A 17,591-nucleotide genomic window follows, 5' to 3' on the forward strand; every position below is an offset into this window, starting at 1 on the left:
CAATGAGAGCTAAGGGATCAAATTTAGGACGATGGTTTCAGTGTAACTCATGAGTCATATCTGGAATAAATCAGTTTAGCCGTGATTCATATCTATCTATCTCGATGCTCAGATATCTTTGCCCTTAACTTGAGAGACCTGGGAATGGGAATAATTTCTAAAACTGTCAAAAAATGGTGCATAAAGCTGAGGGCAAGGCCATCACTGGCTGCTTTGGTGCAAGGCTGTGGATGAGTGTTGTGCTGAATGTTGTGCTGAAGGAATTTCACAGGTGCAAAACTTATCCAGGTGCACTAAGCCCAGCTTTAATTAAGACTTACATCCATTTAATCCAACTGGTTATTTGCTGAATTGAAATTATCTTTCATAAGGGCAGTATACAGTAGTAGTGGGGCTACATGAGAGCTTTGGACAAACACAGCAGCATATTTAGAGTAATTTCCTAATATAGACAAACCCACTCTGTTCTCTTCTCCCCCCCCCCAACCCCGTTTTGGCTGGTTGACAGCGCAATTACAAAAATAGTGAGAAGACCTGAAATTGAAAATGAGACTCGGTTTACAGAACTGTGTCGCTTAGCGAGGCAGAAAGAGTCGAGCTAATGTGATTTTCTGAGTGTCAGCTCTGCCGTGGTGGGTTTTAGTGCTGGTTTTAGGCTGGTTTTCCCTTTCTGCGTGGGAACTGTGGGCTTGGGGTGGGTGTATTTTCCCCTGCGTGGTTCTAATCCGTCTCCCAAACCCAGCGGCTGTTTCCAGGTCCCTGCCCTGAATTTTGCTGCTCGCTTCAGTCAGATAATCTCCCAACGATCTCTGTCAAGTCAGGCGCTTGCTGTGTGCCCTGGCATGCAGGAGATAACGCATCTCTGCATGAAGTGTGTCGGGAAAAGGGGATTTTCCCTCCGTTGCTGCTCTCTCCCGTGCCAGGAGTTTCTATTTCTCCCGGGCAAACCGGCAGCTTTGCCGCTGGAGCCGGTGAAGGAGAAGAACCCCCCCCGCGGGGGGTCTGTACCAGCCCCACGTTGTCCCAAGGTCCTGAGGCAGCCGGGACGTGATGCTCAGAGCCGGGGGGCTCAGCAGATGCCCCGGGGGTCGCGGGAGGGCTCCCGGTGCTGCCGGGGGTGCGGGCAGCGGCAGCGGGAGGGACAGATCCGGGGAGCCGCAGGCTGCTGCTGGGAAGGCAGCCGGGGACCTCTGCTGGGCAAAGCCTAAAAATGCCCTTTTTTCCCCCAAACGCGTGCCCTGAGGCCAGACTGGCGGTGGGAGACCTCGGGAGGGCGCCAGTATCTCGCCTTTCCCCGCAGGGCCCGGGCCCCCTACCACGGCTGCCCCGGGAGGGGGCTGAGCCCGGGGGGGCGACACCCAGCTCCCCCTAAACCGGCCCGGTCCCGAGAGGGAGAGGAGGTGGGGGCTCAGGGCTGGGCTCTGCTTTAGGGGAAGGATCGGCTTCTCTGGTGGTGTGAAACCTTTTAGAAATGGGAATGACTGCAAGAGACCGAACTATTCCTCGGCTATTTCTTCATCCATCCATCCATCCATCCATCCATCCATCCATCCATCCATCCATCCCTCCATCCATCCATCCATCCATCCGCCCGCCCGCCCGCCCGCCCGCCCGCCCACCCACCTCTGCTCGGGTGTCCCCTCTCCCCTGCCCCATCCCGGTCTCTCTCCACCCCGCGTGTGTCCGTGTTTAGCAGAGAAAAACCTCCCTGGGACCTTCATCTTCCTCAGGGAGAGTCTGAGTGCTGAGGTTCCCTGGTTCCGAGTCCTTCCAGCCTAAATCCCCCGGGAAGGGCCGTGCAAGGGGGTGCCCGGGCTCCGTTACGGACACAGCCGGGGCAGCGGCGTGGAAACAAACCGGCGGTACCGCAACCTCCCACCCCAAAAAACACGGCTCCTCCGGGGGCCTCAGGCACAGACCCCCCCGGGGAAGGAGCACCCAGGAAACCTGAAAGCCGGTACCGGGAGGTGCGGGCGTGGGAAGGGTCTGGGGTGGGTATAGCCCGGGAAGGCAGCGGTGGCAGCGCGGGGGGGGCAGAGGGATGAAGGGATGGAGCCGGGGGACAGCGACGGCTGCTGTCACCGCTGGTTCGTGTCTCCGACCCTTTAGGTCTCAGTGTCTCCAAAACCGAGAACCATTTGGCAACGGGGAGATATCACGGTGTTAAAAAAAGAATAACAATAAAAGAAAGGCGAGCAGATGCAACCTCCTCCCCTACACCTGGGGTGATGTGCTCCAAGTTCTCAGCCTTTCAATAGCTTTTAAAATCCCGAATTCCCGGGTTTGACCCAGCTCGACAGCAGGTAGAGCAGCTCCTGCCCGGGTCGTGCTGGGCACGGAGGCCCCGCAGCTCTGTCTGTGTGTCCGTGTGTCCGTCAAAGACACGGACTCACTCCGGTCTAGGGCTCTTTGTGCCCCACGGGCGTTTGGCGCGACTCTGTGCTCCTATATCCCAGGGTTTGTGTAAATCTCTCCCATAGCCCGAGATTTAAACGAAAATTTAGGCTATTTAAGAGCACGCACACAGGGTGTATCCCCCAATTCTGCTCTTTTTTTGCCTTTGGGTGCGTGGGCACCACGAATGGAGATTGCAAGAGCTTTTTCCCTCCGGATCTGCAGAGCTCTGCTGTGTCACCCCCTGCTTGGGATGTGCACAGAAATGTGCATTTTCTGTGCTGCAGCACAACAACCATCTCGGCCGGGTCGAGCCCGAATCCCAAAGACCCGCCCGTACGGGGGGATTTTTATCATTATTATTGTTGCTGTTGCCAGAAAGCAGCAAACTTTACAATCCAGATGTTTTGAGAGTGTCAGAACAACTCGCTGCTGCTGTTGTTTTTATGGTGAAATCAAAAGGAATCGCCGTGGTTTATAATCTGAGAGCATCCAGCCTCGCAAAGAATGCAGGTTGCTCTTTGCTTTCTACCTATCTAACCCAGATGCTCCGGGTATCTCCCCCTGTTGACAGTCGTTTTCTTCAAAGGCTTGTCTGCAGCCATCCATCAATTAGGATAAAAAATGAGCTCTCATTCTCCTGCATTTGTTTTGGGAAGAGGGAAATTATTTAAACAACTGTATCTCCATTAAACGAGGGAGCGAGGGCGGGGAGCAGATCCCTTTACTTTCTGAAATGGAGCGAAATGCTGCTTTGCAAAACATGTGCTTTCTGGGCCACATACGATCCCTCACCTCTCACCAATGATGATTAACTCACCCGTAAACCCTGTACAGTAGCGAAGCAGAGGAGCTGCATCTCAGGGGCAGGAGGAGGTGTCTCTCCCCTTCATTTCCTCACTTAGTGCACAAAAAAACAACCCAAAGAGTGAATATTCATGCCGAGATCCACTCTAACCTTTTTTATTCCCCTCGTCCCTGTTGATTACATTTTTAAGGCCTTTAATTATACCAGCACCAGACCCAGCATCAACCGAGGGTCCGGGTTCCCTCCTCCCCAGGGATGCTGGTGGGGAAGGGCCTGGGTGCAATGGGGTTTCTCTCTTTCCCCCCCTCCAAGGACCAAATTCGGTAACTTTCCGAAACCAAACAATCCAGGGGACTCGGCAGAGCCAGTGTCAGCTTTTCTCCTTTTATTGTCACCAATTAGGCGTGTGTTGGGATAAAAGGGGCTCCAAAGCTCCCAGCATTTCCCCATCCCGAAGGTAGCTGCGATCCTTCAGGACATGTTCCTTTAAACAGCCCCTTTGCCTTTTTTATTTACAATAAACACATTTTTGTTAATGAAACCCACTTTGCACCCCGCCCCCCCCTTTCCCCCCTCCCCAAAAGCCCATAAAGCTCCAACTTTGCATATCTGAGCCCTGTTCCGTGGGGCTGGGTCCTTCGGGGGTCCCAGGGTCAGGCTGGGGGCAGCAGGGTCATTGTGTTGCCATCATGGGTCAATAAGCAACTGGTCAGGCTCTCAATCCACATCAGGCCTTGAAGAGGACTGGGAAATGGGAGAATCCATTCATAATAATAATAAACTTGTCAATCAATAACAGGCAGGAGAAATACTTTGTAAAAGGTAAAAATATATATATATATTAAAGCTTTTTTATTTTAAACTTGGACAACGCGAAACTTCCCGCAGTTTTAAAATGCTCCGAGGGTGTTTGCCTGTGAAATCGTAATTGTATTAAAAACACAACGCTTTAAAAAATATGACATAGTTGATTTAAAAATCTAACACTTAAAAATGAAGGAATTAGTGCGGTAGGTGTGCGTGTAATTTAAATAAGAATTGATAAATGTTTCTCCGATAATATAAAATGTTTTTTGAGGAAAAAGGCGACATCCAAGAGAATTCTCTGCCTTATTAAAAGACACTGAAAGTTTGTGGCTTTCCTGCATCACCTTTAGTTTTTACTGACACCAGCGCTTATTGAAGGTCAGGGAAGAGCTTTAGTTAGAGCTTATCTTAGCAACAAAAAATGTTTTCCGGCATTCTTCTAATTCTGAACCGAACGAGCAAACAAAATCCCGCGTTAGTAGTAAATCAATGGGTTAGACATAATAAGAGACTTTCCCTCGTTTAGCTGGGCCGGATTTAAAGGGGAAAAAAAACCCGGGAATGGAGATTTCTTCAGATGAAATTGGGTAAAGCCAAAATGTTCTGGCTTTATAATTTATTAATCTGTATTTTTTTTAATTAGTTTTTCGCGTATAAAAGGAGTAAGAGGAGGATTAAGCAAGAAGAGGGAAAACAACCAAATCGCAGCGTAATACGGGGAACTTCAAAAGGTGACAGAAGAATAATGCGAACTCTCCGCTGGCTGTAAGATGGAGGCATGAAATCTCCCCTCTCCAAACTCCATTTTCCTCTTGCTTAGAAGCCTTTCGGGTTTGTTTTATTTTGCTTCTCCCTCTTGCCACAAATTAATCGGGGCGGGGGGGGGAAATAAGCTGGTTGAGGAGATGCCCTTCCAGCCCCCTCCGAGTTGTGGCTTCACCAGGACCCTCCTCCGAGCTTCTTCACAAGGAGAATAAACCCACTTGGAAGTATTGAGCTGTATTTGTTTAGGAAAACAAACAAACAATCCCCCCCCCCATCCCAATCCGCAGTGTTTATTACTGTATAATTCCCTTCAGCTGCTCTCGAGAAAAAACCTGCGGTTTCTTTGTTAGGGGATGGTGAAAGGCTGGTGATTAAGAAGGACAGAAATAAAGCAGAAAGTTCGCAGGGATGGAGTCGGCAGAAGGACGGGCGGGTTTTCCATTCCCTAAACTGGGACCCCCGTCCCACCGCAGTAAAACGCGGTTCCGCTGGTTACCAAACACCGACTGGTTTCTCCATCCCTTCGGGACCGGCCCCGCTTTGCCTTAAATCCCTCGGCTTTACCCCAAGCAAGGCTCGAAAGCTTTTAAAACGTGCTCCGAGCGGCACCATTTGGTCTGATGCAATCTCTTGCTCTTCCCAGGCCCGTCCCGGAGTTTAAACCCCGCGGTTTTCATCAGATTGCACATTTTCAGTTTTATTTTGGTGCGTGTTAGAGATTGTTTTATCTTTCCTTCAACCCCGTGTTGTTTTACGGGGAGGAAAATGGACCAAGAGCCGCAGGCATCGCCCCGACCCACAGCCCCGCAAGCCGAGCCTATTTCCCAATCTAACCCCACTTTTCTGCCTTTGTGTTTTGAAACAAAAGGAAACTCAGCGGGATTTACATCTTTCTAAATCGCCACCACATACTCCTTTTGTTTGTGCCAGGTTAGCACCTAAAGAGGAAAAAAAGATGTAGAAAGAACCCAACATCTACTAAGAGCAGCACAGATTTACTGCGAATTATCCCAGCCCGGTGCGCTCAGATCCGCGGCCTCCGCTGCTCTCAGCCGCTGCTTTTCCACAAGCCTCTTAGAAACGCGAAAATTAAGAAATAGATAAATCAAACTATTAATTTAGGAACAGCTGGATTTATTAAAATATTATTAAACAGTGAGGCAATGTGCTGGAAGTTTAGATTGAGGATGGGGAGACGTTTTTAAGGGGTTTCATTGAATAATGTTCACAAACTGGTCATGGAGAAGAAAGAAAAAATCAGAGGGAAACCTGAAAAAGGAGCCTGTTCCATGCGAGTGACAGGGAATATCTTTGTCCCTGAGCTCATCTAAGAGCATTTTAGCAGCCCCAGAATCAAGGTGGCTCCTGGAGCAGGAACTTATTATTTTGAAGCCACCCACCACCTCAAAGTGACGGAGATTTTTTCCCAGCAGGCTGGCCCTGGTTTGTCCGTCTGTCTGTCCTGCAGGCCAGGCTGGTGAGGTTTGGGTTTGCTTCTCCAGGCTCCAATGTAAAAGATACCAGAGGCATTTAGAAAGCCAGTGCACCCATTGATTTGTAGCAATATATTCATTTCCAACAGCTGAAGTGCCTGTCAGGAGTAACTGATTAAAATATGAGGGTGCCCAGTGCCTGGAGCTGGGTGCCTTCCCATGGCACCCAGGTTTGTTTCGAACTGTTTGAAATCGAAAATAAAATCAGAATTTCAATATTTTTCCTTGGAAACACCCCTCATATTTGAGCCGAAGGGCTTTCCCACCCTCCCGGCGGCAGCATCAGGCCATCCTGCCCCAGTAAGCACTGAGAAGGTGGGAAGATGCAGCTTCTCCACGCAGGTTTTGAGATGGGAAGTGCCCTGGGGGAGCGTTTTCTCCGCGCAGGGACACGGCCGGGCTGTCCCTCGTTGTCCCCTGTATGGAGGGACACGGGCCTCATTTTGGCCACCTGATTTTGCTGTGATTTGTTTCTCACAAGAAAAGCAAGTCAGTAAAATTATTCCTTGCGATTGAAATAGTTTAGCAGGGCCGATATTAATTTCTAATCCATTTGTTTCGTGGTAAAGCTGATGTATCACCCCTAAACTCTGAATTCCTCCCCATTGCTCTCACCCCAGCTCCCACCACCAGCATCTTTGTTGTTTTCCTGCTGACACCTGCTTTTGTTTTTCATTATTTCCACGTATCTCCCCCCTCGTCCTCTCCCTGCCAGGGATGCTGAACGTGGGAGACCCACGGGTGAGATTTGAGCTGTCAGAGCAAACTCAAACCCCTCCAGCAAGACAGACCCCGCGTAGACAACCCTCGCAGAGGAGCCCCTCAAATTTCTCCCTAAATGGCTCAACCCAAACTTATTCAGGGTTTTCAATTTCTTAAAAAAAATAGTTTTTAATTATGATTTTATTTTTCCCCTCCAAGGAGGGGAAAACGTGTCCTTGCCCCAGGTCAAACAGAAAATGAAGCACCGAGAAACCCCCGTGGAAATCCCACGGGAAGCCCCAGATGCGGGGGGGGGTTACAGAGGCTCCGGCTCTGTCCCCTCCCCGTAGCCCCGGGAGGGGGGTGAGAAGCCGACCCCGACCCACGCAGGACGGACCCCCCCCGCCCCGAGCCCGCGGGCACGCGTGGATCCCCCTCCTCTTTCTCCTCCTCTTCCTCCCGCGCTGTGTGCGCTGCCATGTCGGGCAGCACCGCAACTCATAAACCCGAGCCCACCCGGGGAGATGCGTGGGGATGAGTTTAGTGGAACGAGCTACCTGAGAAATCGTGTCCCTCTCCTTTTATTTCGCTCCCAGTACCTCCCCCCCAGTTCATCCACCTCCTCAGGGAGGGGAGGGAGTGGGGGGACGGGGATCCTGATAATTTTTGTTGCGGAAAAGACCGGTCCTGACAGGTACGAAGGGGAAATCTCCCGGGGTTGCCTCACGGGTGAAGATTCCCGCGGGGACCCCCGGGTTATTGTCCTCTCCCCCCGGGGGGGTTGGAAACCCCCCCTCCGCCCTTGGGAGCTTCAGCTGGGCTGAGGTGCAAATATACACATACAAATATATAGATAGAGAGACAGAGACACCCATTTTCTGCAGCAGCATCCCTGGGGTCGGTGCAGCCCTGCTCCCCCCAGCACAGCCCCCCCGCGTCCCCGACCCTCGCGTGGGGCCCACGGAACAGCCCATTCCGTGGCCACGTCCCCGCCAGGCCCGCAGCCATCCGACAGATGGGCATAAAGAAGCGTAAAAACCGCCGTACAGCGAGCAGAGTCCATACATTTACAAATGGGGGGTGACGATGCTATAGCGGGGGACAGTGTGCGTGCGGTGAGGTGCCCGTGAGGACACCTATAGCGCAAATACAGGGCACTTTCGGTGCGACTAAATGCATTTGGTTATGAACCACCACCGTGGCCACCACTGTATATATCTATATATATACATATACATATATATATAAGGATTTGCGAAGTATCTGCGTGGCCCACGTCGAGCTGCCTGCGTCCGTATAGACACATCAACACACACACATATTCAACACGGAACTTTATCCATACCCCAAATATTGTCTATTCGTGCTCCCATTGCCAGAGCCTTCCTGGGAAATGACGTCTCCATACATTGCGCTGCTTCTGAGCCCTGTTTCCTATGGGTGGCGATCAGGGGGCTCCGGGTCCTTTCTAAAGCCCCACAAACGATCGGGAACAGTTTATTGCGCTGCTCGAACTTTCTTTACAAGTCGTCCCCCCCGCCCCCCAAAATAAAATCCCAGCTGCATCAGCCCCATCGCACAGAGAGATTTTCTACCAGCTCCTTCCCCCCACCCCACGCTCCCCTCCTCCAGTCTGGCAAAGCTCAGCCTATAGGTAAAATGGCTCTGGCTTTATGTGGAAAGAAAAATACCCCGGATCTCCCTTATATTTGCGAAGGGAAACTCCGGGTTGGCCTCAAGCGCTACTTTTTGTGGTCCCTCGCACGACAGACACTGCGAGAAGCTGCAGAACCCCCTCACCGGCCACTTTCCGTCCATCGCGATGCAAACTCTTCCCCTCCCCTCTGCCCAAACAAAGAGGAATTTGGTGTTTGTGTTGGCCGGCGGACCTTTACTCACAGGAAACTCTCGCCTGTGGAAAACGAGGGTGAAATGTGGTGGTTTAACGTAGCCAGAGCTGGAAAATGGGGTGTTTTTCTTTCCGCAGCAAGGCCGAGCGCTGGCGGGGGGTGCGCCCATGGGTGCTGGGGAGGGGGAAAGCCCGGCGGTGATTCCTGGGATCAGGAACCGGGATTGGCACGGGGACGAGCCCTTCTCGTCAGCCGGCGAGGAGGTGAATGCAAATCAGGTGATCTCCGCTCCCAAATTAAAGGCGATGTTGGAGTTATTCGGAATTTTTTTACACGCTCACTCAGGAATGCGCTTCCTCCTCCTCCTCCTCCTCTGGGACTGTTTCTAAATCGGGATCATTTGTGGTTGATTGTACATATAGTTTAACAAATTATTATTACCAAATCACTCGGATTTTGCCATTTGAACCACACACACACCCCCACAAAAAAAAAAAGGCAGAGGAAGACTAAAAGCGACTTTGCATGTGGGAGACAGACGAAGCTTGAAAGGGAGCAGCGTGCGCTGCAGAGCTGCCGCTTCCCTTCCCCCAGAAAGGTTTCCGAGGTAACTGTTTCCCCAAAATTAGCCTCCTGAGCAGAGAGTTAAAATCCCTCGGTCCAGCCTCCGCGGCTCCACTCGCTTCGCTCAAGTAGCTTCAGGTTTATAAAGAAATAGAGAAGCCGGGACAATGGAGCTCCGGCCTGGGTAAGGCTTTGGGGCTTTTTTAATGTTTTATTTTTAAATATACTCTTCCCCCCGCTTGGAGATAGGAATCTACAGCTCTGTTTTTGGGGCAAACATCGCCTGGTTTGTAAGGCAGGAGGGAGCTACAAAATGCCGAAGAAATCTTGGGACTTAAAGTTTGAAATAAAGTTAAGCAGCGCAAAGGCATGCAAAAGAATTTTACCTTATTTTATTTTTTTAAAGAAAGAGTTTGGAAGAAACAGATGCGAAGTGAATAAAGAACGTGTGTGAGTAGAAAGGAATATAAATATATTTGCATTTCTTTTATATTTGCACATATTGCCGATGTTATTGTTGATACCGCGCTCCAGCCCGTGCTCATTCCAGATAATAAATACAGTAATTGGCAATTAATAAGCATTCCACTTTGGGCTGAGGGATGAATTGTTGCGGAGTCAATCGTTTTGAACAACTCGGTTAGAGTAATATCTTTCACGCTTTATTAAATCTATACGAACACACAGCCATCCCAAAGGAATCCGGGCAGATTTGGGAAGGCGCAGCAACCTCTCACACAACAACCTACGTGAAAAAGAAATGAAGAAAGCTCAAACGCGGAAACAAAGCGGAGGAACCCGCTCTACCACTACCTCGAAAATACGGCAGAATTCGTAATATTTATTATTATTTTTTTTTTAAGAAAAAAGAAACCCCTAACCCCCAGGCTGCCTCTATTGTGTGCGGTGGAGCCGCGGGCGCGCCCGGGGCCGCGCTGCGCGGTGGGTGCGCGGTCTCTGCGCGGCCCGCCCAGGGGTTTCTGAGGGTTTTCGTGCGGGGGGTGTGCGTGTGAAATGTTGGGGTTTGATGACATCACGGGGCCGGAGTTGCCCAATCAGCTGGCGGGTGGCGGGGAGGGCTCGCTGGGGTGTTCCCGGGAATAAACCGGCCGCGGCGGCAGGGCCGCGAGTGCGGAGCCCGGGGAAGGTGGGACCGCACGGAGCTCCCCCGCCTCTCCCCCCCCCGCCCCCCCCGCCCCTGCTACCATTTTTCCATCCCCCCCTCACCCCGCACCTTGTCGGTAGCTTTGTTTGCTTAAGCATCTCAGTGGCTTCGCACAGCAAAGTGTGTGTGTGGGGGGGTCTGTGCTTGTTGATTCCGCCCCCCCCCCAAGGGATTATTTTTGAAGTGGAAGGTGGGGTGCGCGGCCGCTGGGTGGGAGCTGGCCGGGGGGAGCCTGGAGGATGCAAGATGTTTGACTTCTTTATTTTTCTTTCTTTTCTTTTTGCTGGGGAGGGGGAAGACGAGGAGTCGAGCGCCGGTACAGGCGGAGGAACTGGGTGTTTGGAAGATGTTGCAAACCATTGACTGGAGCGTTTGAAAGGGAGATCGACTGCTTTGCCTTTTTTTTTTGCCTTTTTCTTCCCCTCCCCCCTTCTCCACCTCTCCGGAGGGGTAGGGATGTGTGTGATCAGGGAGTGGAAACAAATATGTCCTTATTTTCAATGCCCCCTTTGAAAGAGAAGAAGTAAATGCTCCTTGCAAAATGTTCCTGACCTGCGAAGGGACCTTCGGAATTGTTCCAGCCACCATGGATTACAATGGGGAAGCCAGGCCGGGGGATTTTCATGCTGGCTATCAAGAAATCGAAGGGATAAACTTGGGATACTTACAGATCAATGGCACCCAGATGTTTGCTTTGGCCCAGGTCCTCAGCGACCTGTTTAAGGATATCCCCAGGACCACCATCAGCAAGAAGATGGAAACCTTAAAGATAAAGAGCCGACGCTGCGATCTCAAAGAGCTCCGGACCCTCAAAGCCATCAACTCGGTGCCCACCCGCGCAGTGAAGTGTTCCCTCATCTCCAAGGCGGACCTGGAGGCTCTTTGCACCTCCTGCAAGAGCCTCAGCCCCCGGAGGAGGAAGAGGAAAAGGAAAAGCAAGAGGAGGGAGCAGCTGCTGCTGCCGGACCCGGGGGAGCTCTTCCCCTGTCCCCGGCCCCAGCTGCTGCCGCCCTGCAGAGCCGGCGGCTGCTGCTCCCCCCCGGCCCCCGCCCGCCCCAAACTGCCCCCCGCTTTCCCCAAGCCGCGCTCGGCACCGGCCGCGCTGCTCCCGCAGCCTTTCCACAGGGCCTTCCCCGCCTTCGAGAAGCCGCCTCGGGGCCGGAGGGGTTACGCTCTGGCGGGTCGGGGGGGGCTCTTTGCCGGTGTCCTGGCCGGGTACCCCCGCGACTTGACGCTGCTGCATCCCGCGGCCGCGCATCCCGCTGTGCATCCCGCCGCGCTCGCCCAGCCGGGCCGGCGCAAGCGGGGGCCCTGCTGTGCCAAGGGGCTCTTCCCGGCGGAGAAGGGGTCCGCGGCCGCCAGGAAAAGCCGCTCCTCCGTCTTCCCCTGCTCCAAGAGGCAGGGAACCTCCGCCGGCTACTCCAGCGACTCGGACTCCAGCCTGGACTTCGGTGGGTCCAGCCCCGCCACGTCCAGCGACTCGTCGGAGGAGGAGGAGGAAGAGGAGGAGGAGGAGGAGGAGGAGGAAGGGGACAGCTCGTGCAGCAGCGAGGAAGGCAGCTCCTCGGAGTCGGAGAGCAGCTCGCTGTGCAGCGGGGACTCGGTGCAGAGCACCCGGTACAGACAGGCGGCTCTGCCCCGCTTCCAGCCGCAGCCCCCCCGGGAGCCCCTCAGTGAGGAGCGCCCCGCCGAGCCCCCCCCGAGCGTGGGCAAAGCCCTGCGCCCCGACCCCAACCTCCTCTTCCTCTCGCAGCAGCTCTGGGCCAGGACTTTGCGAGCATCAACTTTGGAAAGTTTGAGCCCAGTTCTAGCCCTAGGCTCAGGGGCCCAGTCGCTGCCGGAGCTGTACGCAAAGCAGGAGGCCTCCCCTTCCTCCTCCTCCTCCTTCTCCTCCTCCTCCTCCCCCCCTCCCTCCCCGAGCAGCACCCCTGGGGGGGCTCCGCAACAAAAGGAGGGAGGCTTTGGGGACGCGGAGCCCTGCGCCAAAGGGAAGGATTTGCACAAAGATGCCTCGAACAATAGAGCCTCGTTAGGCCCCAGTGACCAGGCAGAGAGGCAAAGCGGAGCTTTAACCGGGCGAGCGCCTTCCCCAGAGCCGGTCCCGGGCTCGGTCCCTCAGCCCCCGGCTCAGGAGCCGCCGGGGAACCTCGACCCGTCCCCAGCCGGGGAAACGGGGGAGCCCCGGCGGGAGCACTTTGACCGGCTGATCCGGCAATCCAAGCTGTGGTGTTACGCCAAAGGGTTCAACCTGGACGGGAAAAGTTTGCGGCACGGAGGGAGGACGGAGCCTTGTAAAGCCGCAGAGCTCAAATCCTCCGGCTCCAAAAGAGCAGAGAGCCCCAGCACCTTGTCAAACAAAGCTTTGAAAGGCAATGGCTCGGAAAGGAATGCCAAGCGCAGACGCCTTGCCAGAGGCGCTGAGGCAGAAAGGCAACAGAGCTCCTCTAAAGGGAGGCCACAAAAGACTCCGAGGAGAAATGCCAAAAAGGGAAACACTCACTGCAAACGCCTCGGCAGCGCTGGGCCCACCCCGCCTCGGAATTCCTTCAGCCTCATGGGCAACTTCCCCTGTATTCCCTCCCTGGTCGTGGGGGAAGATGGGGACCTGTGTCCTGCCTCCTCCTTGGGGGTTAAAAACTCCTGGGTCCTCTCCAAAACTCACCCGCTGTGGAGCTGGCACTTGGGGGGCAACGCCATCCCGGTGCCCCCCAGCCTCAAATTCCGGGGCTATAGCTTGGAGGATCTCTAAGGACAGCGCACGGCCCGGAGGAAAGGTTTACATGCAACAGATGAGAGCTGCAGGGGGGACGGGAAGGGGTCCCGGGCGGGGCGGCCGGGCCGGGGTGCCCCGGGGGCTGAGGGGGGGCCAGCGGACCCTCCGTCCCGCCGACCCCCGGGGCCGCTCTCGCTGGGAGTGTCCGGCAGGAGGTGGGTGCCCGGAGGAGCCTTGGGGGTCCCGGGGGGGTGGGGAAGCGTTTCGGGGGGGGGTGCGAGTGTATGCACGGCTTCGGCTGGGGGGAGGACGGAGGCTTTCCCCGCTCTGGGATCATTTTTTGTCCATGTGCCAGGGTCCGATGTTGCTTTCGCGATGAGTTTTAAGGGACGAAGCTAAAACACGCGATCAAACCCGGGGTAGGGGGCGGACGGACGCCTTCCCACCCCCCTAAACCCACCCCTCCACTCTCTGCTGCCAAACGCGATGGGTTATTCCCAGGAAAGGGATTTGGGATGAACCGCAGCTCGGAGGGGAGGGAAGGGGCTCCCGGCCCCGCTCCCGCGGCCCCTTCTCCCCTCTCTCTCTAGATACCAAAAAAAAACCCACAGAAAACGAGGAAAGAATAGGTCCAAATTCTCCCTTTTCCTCCATAAATGCGTTGGATTAAACTAATAATAATCACACGCAGAGAGAAATAATGATATCACGCAGCACAAACACTCCTTTTCGGTCCGATTCAATCCCGGCGAAATTGGGAGCAGCTACTCCAAATAACTATATTAATAGCGATGTAATGTTTTCTGTCTGCTTAAGAGCCAGGAAGAAAACACCGACTTTAAAAAGAGCAGGAAATTCTGTTTGTTAAAAGAAAACAGGAGGCTTTGAGGAGAAGTTATTTGAAACCGCTGCATGTATATTAAAAAGGAAAGAAAAAAAGAAAGAAGTGAGTTGTTTGCTGGATAATAACCCCAACTCTGATAGCCTAAAGGTAGCAGGCCTGTAAAAGCTTTACGGGCACAAGAAATGGGATCCAGGAGCATTAGCAATAGGGTACAGATGGACAATTTGATCCCTCCCGAGCTCCGGGGTGGAATGCGGGGAAGAATGCGGGGGGAATGTCCCTCTGCTCTGCAGAGGAAATCATATCCCAGTTTAACTTTTCTTGCAAACCAGTGGCTTTGTAACTGGCTCTTTTGACTATTTCTGATGTGATTTCCACCCCACTTTGGCATCAAAGCCCGACGGGCTCTCTGAAGTCCGCTCTGTTTTGGAAACGTTGGGTAAATCAAAGCTGATTTTTTGATGGGGGGGAATGTGGGGGAGGTTCTTTTTCATTCCCTCTTTGCAGCAGCAAATCCTCGCAGCCCACGGCCGGGGATCCCGCTCTGGGATTGCTCTTTTCTCCCCCAAATCTCTTCACAGCGCCCTTTTCTTCCCGTGGAAAAGGAAACGAAAGGAGAATAATCGCAAAATTCAAAAGAAAATATTCAGATCTGGCCCGGCCCGTTTTGATTTTTGTTTTGTTGCTTTAATTCCATCAGCGCGTAAAAAAAGCGACATTTTTAAGCTCAAGCGTATTTTGCATCTATTAAGCGATGTTTTTCTTGGAGGTGGCGAATTGTTGCTAAAAGCGATGTTTGTTTTATTTGGGTTTTTAGCGGGTTTTTTGGTTTAGTGCGTTTTCTTGTTTACTTCACCCGTCCCTCTCATGCTGAGCAAAAGAGGGGGATTTCTCCTGCCTCCCAAATATTCACGTTTTATACCCGCGGTTACCAACAAAATATGAAAGACCAACAACCAAACTGTGTAGGAGCCACAAAAGCCGATTTGGGGGAGTTTGCCCGTTTTCCGTGTTAATTCCGGAGCACGATCGCTCTCTCCCTTCCCTCCCCCGATCCCCCCAAATCCGTGTTGGGTTAAAAATGTATTTTCTAGGAAAAACCAATAAAATATAAAGGAAAGGCCGGTGGGACGGAGCGGTGCGGGAGGGACACTCGGCCGCACAAAGCGGGGAGCGGGCAGGAAATAAACCCATGAGATCCGCGCTGGGGATGAACGCTAAAATATTATATATATATATATATATATATATATATATATATATTTAAAAGAAAGGAAAAAAGGCAGCAGACCGCAGCTCCGTCTGCCGCGGGCAGGACCAGCCAAATAACTCAGGACTATTTTCTAAGGGGTAGAAACACCTCGGGAAGGGCGTGCGGGGGGTGAGCGGCACCCACGCGTGTGCAGCTCCCCCGACATTTCCCTCTGTGTATATCTGTGCGTTTGTAGCAGTGGGTGTGTGGAAACACACGGCTTTTCACCCACGCTGCGTGTGCGGACGTTCAGGCTCGACACGCCCGGACACATTTCTCTGCTCGCACATTCCGTGCGGGTTTCTGCGTATAATGCAAGGGGTTTGTGAATACGATGCAAAATACCTCATAACTTTCCGCACAAACGCATCCCCAACGGCTCCCCCAGCAGCACAACCATCCCGTTCGCAAGGAGCAAGAATAATCCTAAAACAATAATAATCCCCCATTTGTTTTTAAAGGCGTTGTAAGGAAATTAAGCGATTAAAAATAAAGAAAGTAATCTTCCTAGCAACCCTCCAGCAAGGGGCTGGAGAAGAGGGTGGCGATGCATCGAAAGTAAAATAAAGAAGCGTTAAAAATAATAAAGAAAGAAAAGACAAACTGTTATCTAAAATAGCGCGTTTTGGACTTAAAAAATGAGCAAGGCCAAGCGGCCGCTGGTTGGAAGAAGCGAAACCTCTGCGGGACACAATGAGCCGGGGGAGGGAGCGGTTGGAGCGAGCAAACTAGTTCTGGTTTGGAGTATAAGATCGACTCGCATCGCCAGGACCGGATAAAGGGTAGAAAGGCACCTTTATAACATTGGTGACGTTGCTTTATTTCCAAACGGGTGCAAAAGAAGCAAAAACTGATTTTTTTCCCCCATAATCACGTTGGTGTAGGTAGGACAAAATGGCAAGTATATTGTAAAAATAAAAAAATAAAGAAAACTTTTATTAAAAGGTGCTGCTTTTAAAAATGCAGCCTGCTTTAGACTCAGGAAAAATCTCAGCTTGGATGCGGTGTGGTGCTTTGTAATCACGGTTTGTAAGGGTTTATTTGGGGGCTGGGGGGTTCAGGGACCTTTGCTCTCTCTTTGCGTTGCTGGATTAAAAATCCCCATCCAGTGGGTTGAAAAATGTGAGTCACTTCATGGGTGTTTCTGTGCTGGACCCCCAGCCCCAGGGATGCTTCTCCCAGGGATAGTTCATTTTTGGGGGGTGCTGTGGATGGGGAGGGGAGTTATTTCCCTGCTGCCTCCCTCCCCCTCGGCCTCATACATCGAAAAATAACCACCCAGGGGAAGAAAGAACCTTTTCCAGCCATGTATTGGGTTTTCCGTTTCGATTTACTGTACCTTTATTTATTTGAAGTTGTTGTAAGTATATGACGATGAAAGTGTTAATTCCTGCGTGCAATATGGAATCTAGGCTGAGAAATAAATACCTTTTCTTTTTCTTTTTTAAAGGACTGGCTGATATTGGGGTGTTTTGGAGGGGGGTGGGTGGGCCGGCTGGTGTTTGTGGGAGCTGGGGGTGTTCGCTTTGGGGGGGTTATTCATTTGTACACGCAGAGCGTGTGTGCGTTCGGACCCACGGCGGTTTTGTGGTGGGGGGTGCGTGTCAGCCTGCGCCGCTGGGCTCTGTCCAGCTGTGGCTTCGCACATCTGGCTGTGCGTGTTTAGTTAGATTATCCGGAACGCGCCCCCTCCGCCCACACCCCCCGTGTGGGACCCGCGTGGGCCTGTTCCGTGTCCCCACGTGTCTGTGGGCACGTCCTGAGCTCCGCACGCCTGTGACATGTGTGTCCTTCACCCGTGCGGGGGGGTGCGCACGCATGTGCTTTGGGTTAGGTGATGCGCGCCCCAAATGAGCCCCTTTTCCCTGGGCATTTAATTGGAAATCGATAGCTCCTTCCCTCTAATTTGGAGGCCGGAGACTGTTCCCCAAACATGTGTTTCTATTTTGAGGGCCTCAGGACTTAGTGCCCTTTATGGAAGGAGCAGTTCGGGTTTATTTTTAAACCTCGACCCAAGCAAAACGGCCGAAGGCTGGAAGATCCCGCATCGGTAGAACCAGGTTCAAACCCAAACCCAACGTGGATCAGAGGAGCGACCCACAGAAGTGGGTTTTTATCTGTGCAATGTGCGTTTTAAAGTCTGTTATTCTGGCTTTGGGTTGGGGAGGGTGAAATTCTGACCTGGGAAGAATTTGCCCGGCTCTTTCACAGCCAGGAAGATTCTCCCTCCAAAC

The 17,591-nt window shown here is 52.6% G+C and overlaps 1 protein-coding gene and 1 long non-coding RNA gene across 3 annotated transcripts; one reads left to right on the plus strand and one right to left on the minus strand.

Moving 5' to 3' along the window:
• Positions 1–3,572: 3,572 nt before the first annotated feature.
• On the minus strand, positions 3,573–11,436 carry LOC135576151 (uncharacterized). The gene is made up of 3 exons (XR_010467771.1): positions 11,217–11,436; positions 8,869–10,128; positions 3,573–3,946 (listed from the first exon to the last, which is right to left on the minus strand). It is a non-coding gene; the product is annotated as an uncharacterized LOC135576151 (long non-coding RNA).
• LOC102090056 (SKI/DACH domain-containing protein 1-like) lies at positions 10,088–16,806 on the plus strand. 2 transcript variants are annotated; one of them, XM_065039640.1, is made up of 2 exons: positions 10,088–10,217; positions 10,840–16,806. In XM_065039640.1, exon 2 carries the CDS (start codon positions 11,090–11,092, stop codon positions 13,295–13,297), a length of 2,208 nt encoding a protein of 735 aa, XP_064895712.1. In that variant the 5' UTR covers positions 10,088–10,217; positions 10,840–11,089; the 3' UTR covers positions 13,298–16,806. The 2 variants fall into 2 exon arrangements, with proteins under 2 accessions (XP_064895712.1, XP_064895711.1); XM_065039639.1 differs by having other exon boundaries at positions 10,128–10,530.
• Positions 16,807–17,591: the final 785 nt, after the last annotated feature.

The sequence above is a fragment of the Columba livia genome, chromosome 23 (genome assembly GCF_036013475.1).
Source record: "Columba livia isolate bColLiv1 breed racing homer chromosome 23, bColLiv1.pat.W.v2, whole genome shotgun sequence".
In the NCBI taxonomy this organism is placed as follows: Eukaryota; Metazoa; Chordata; class Aves; order Columbiformes; family Columbidae; genus Columba; species Columba livia.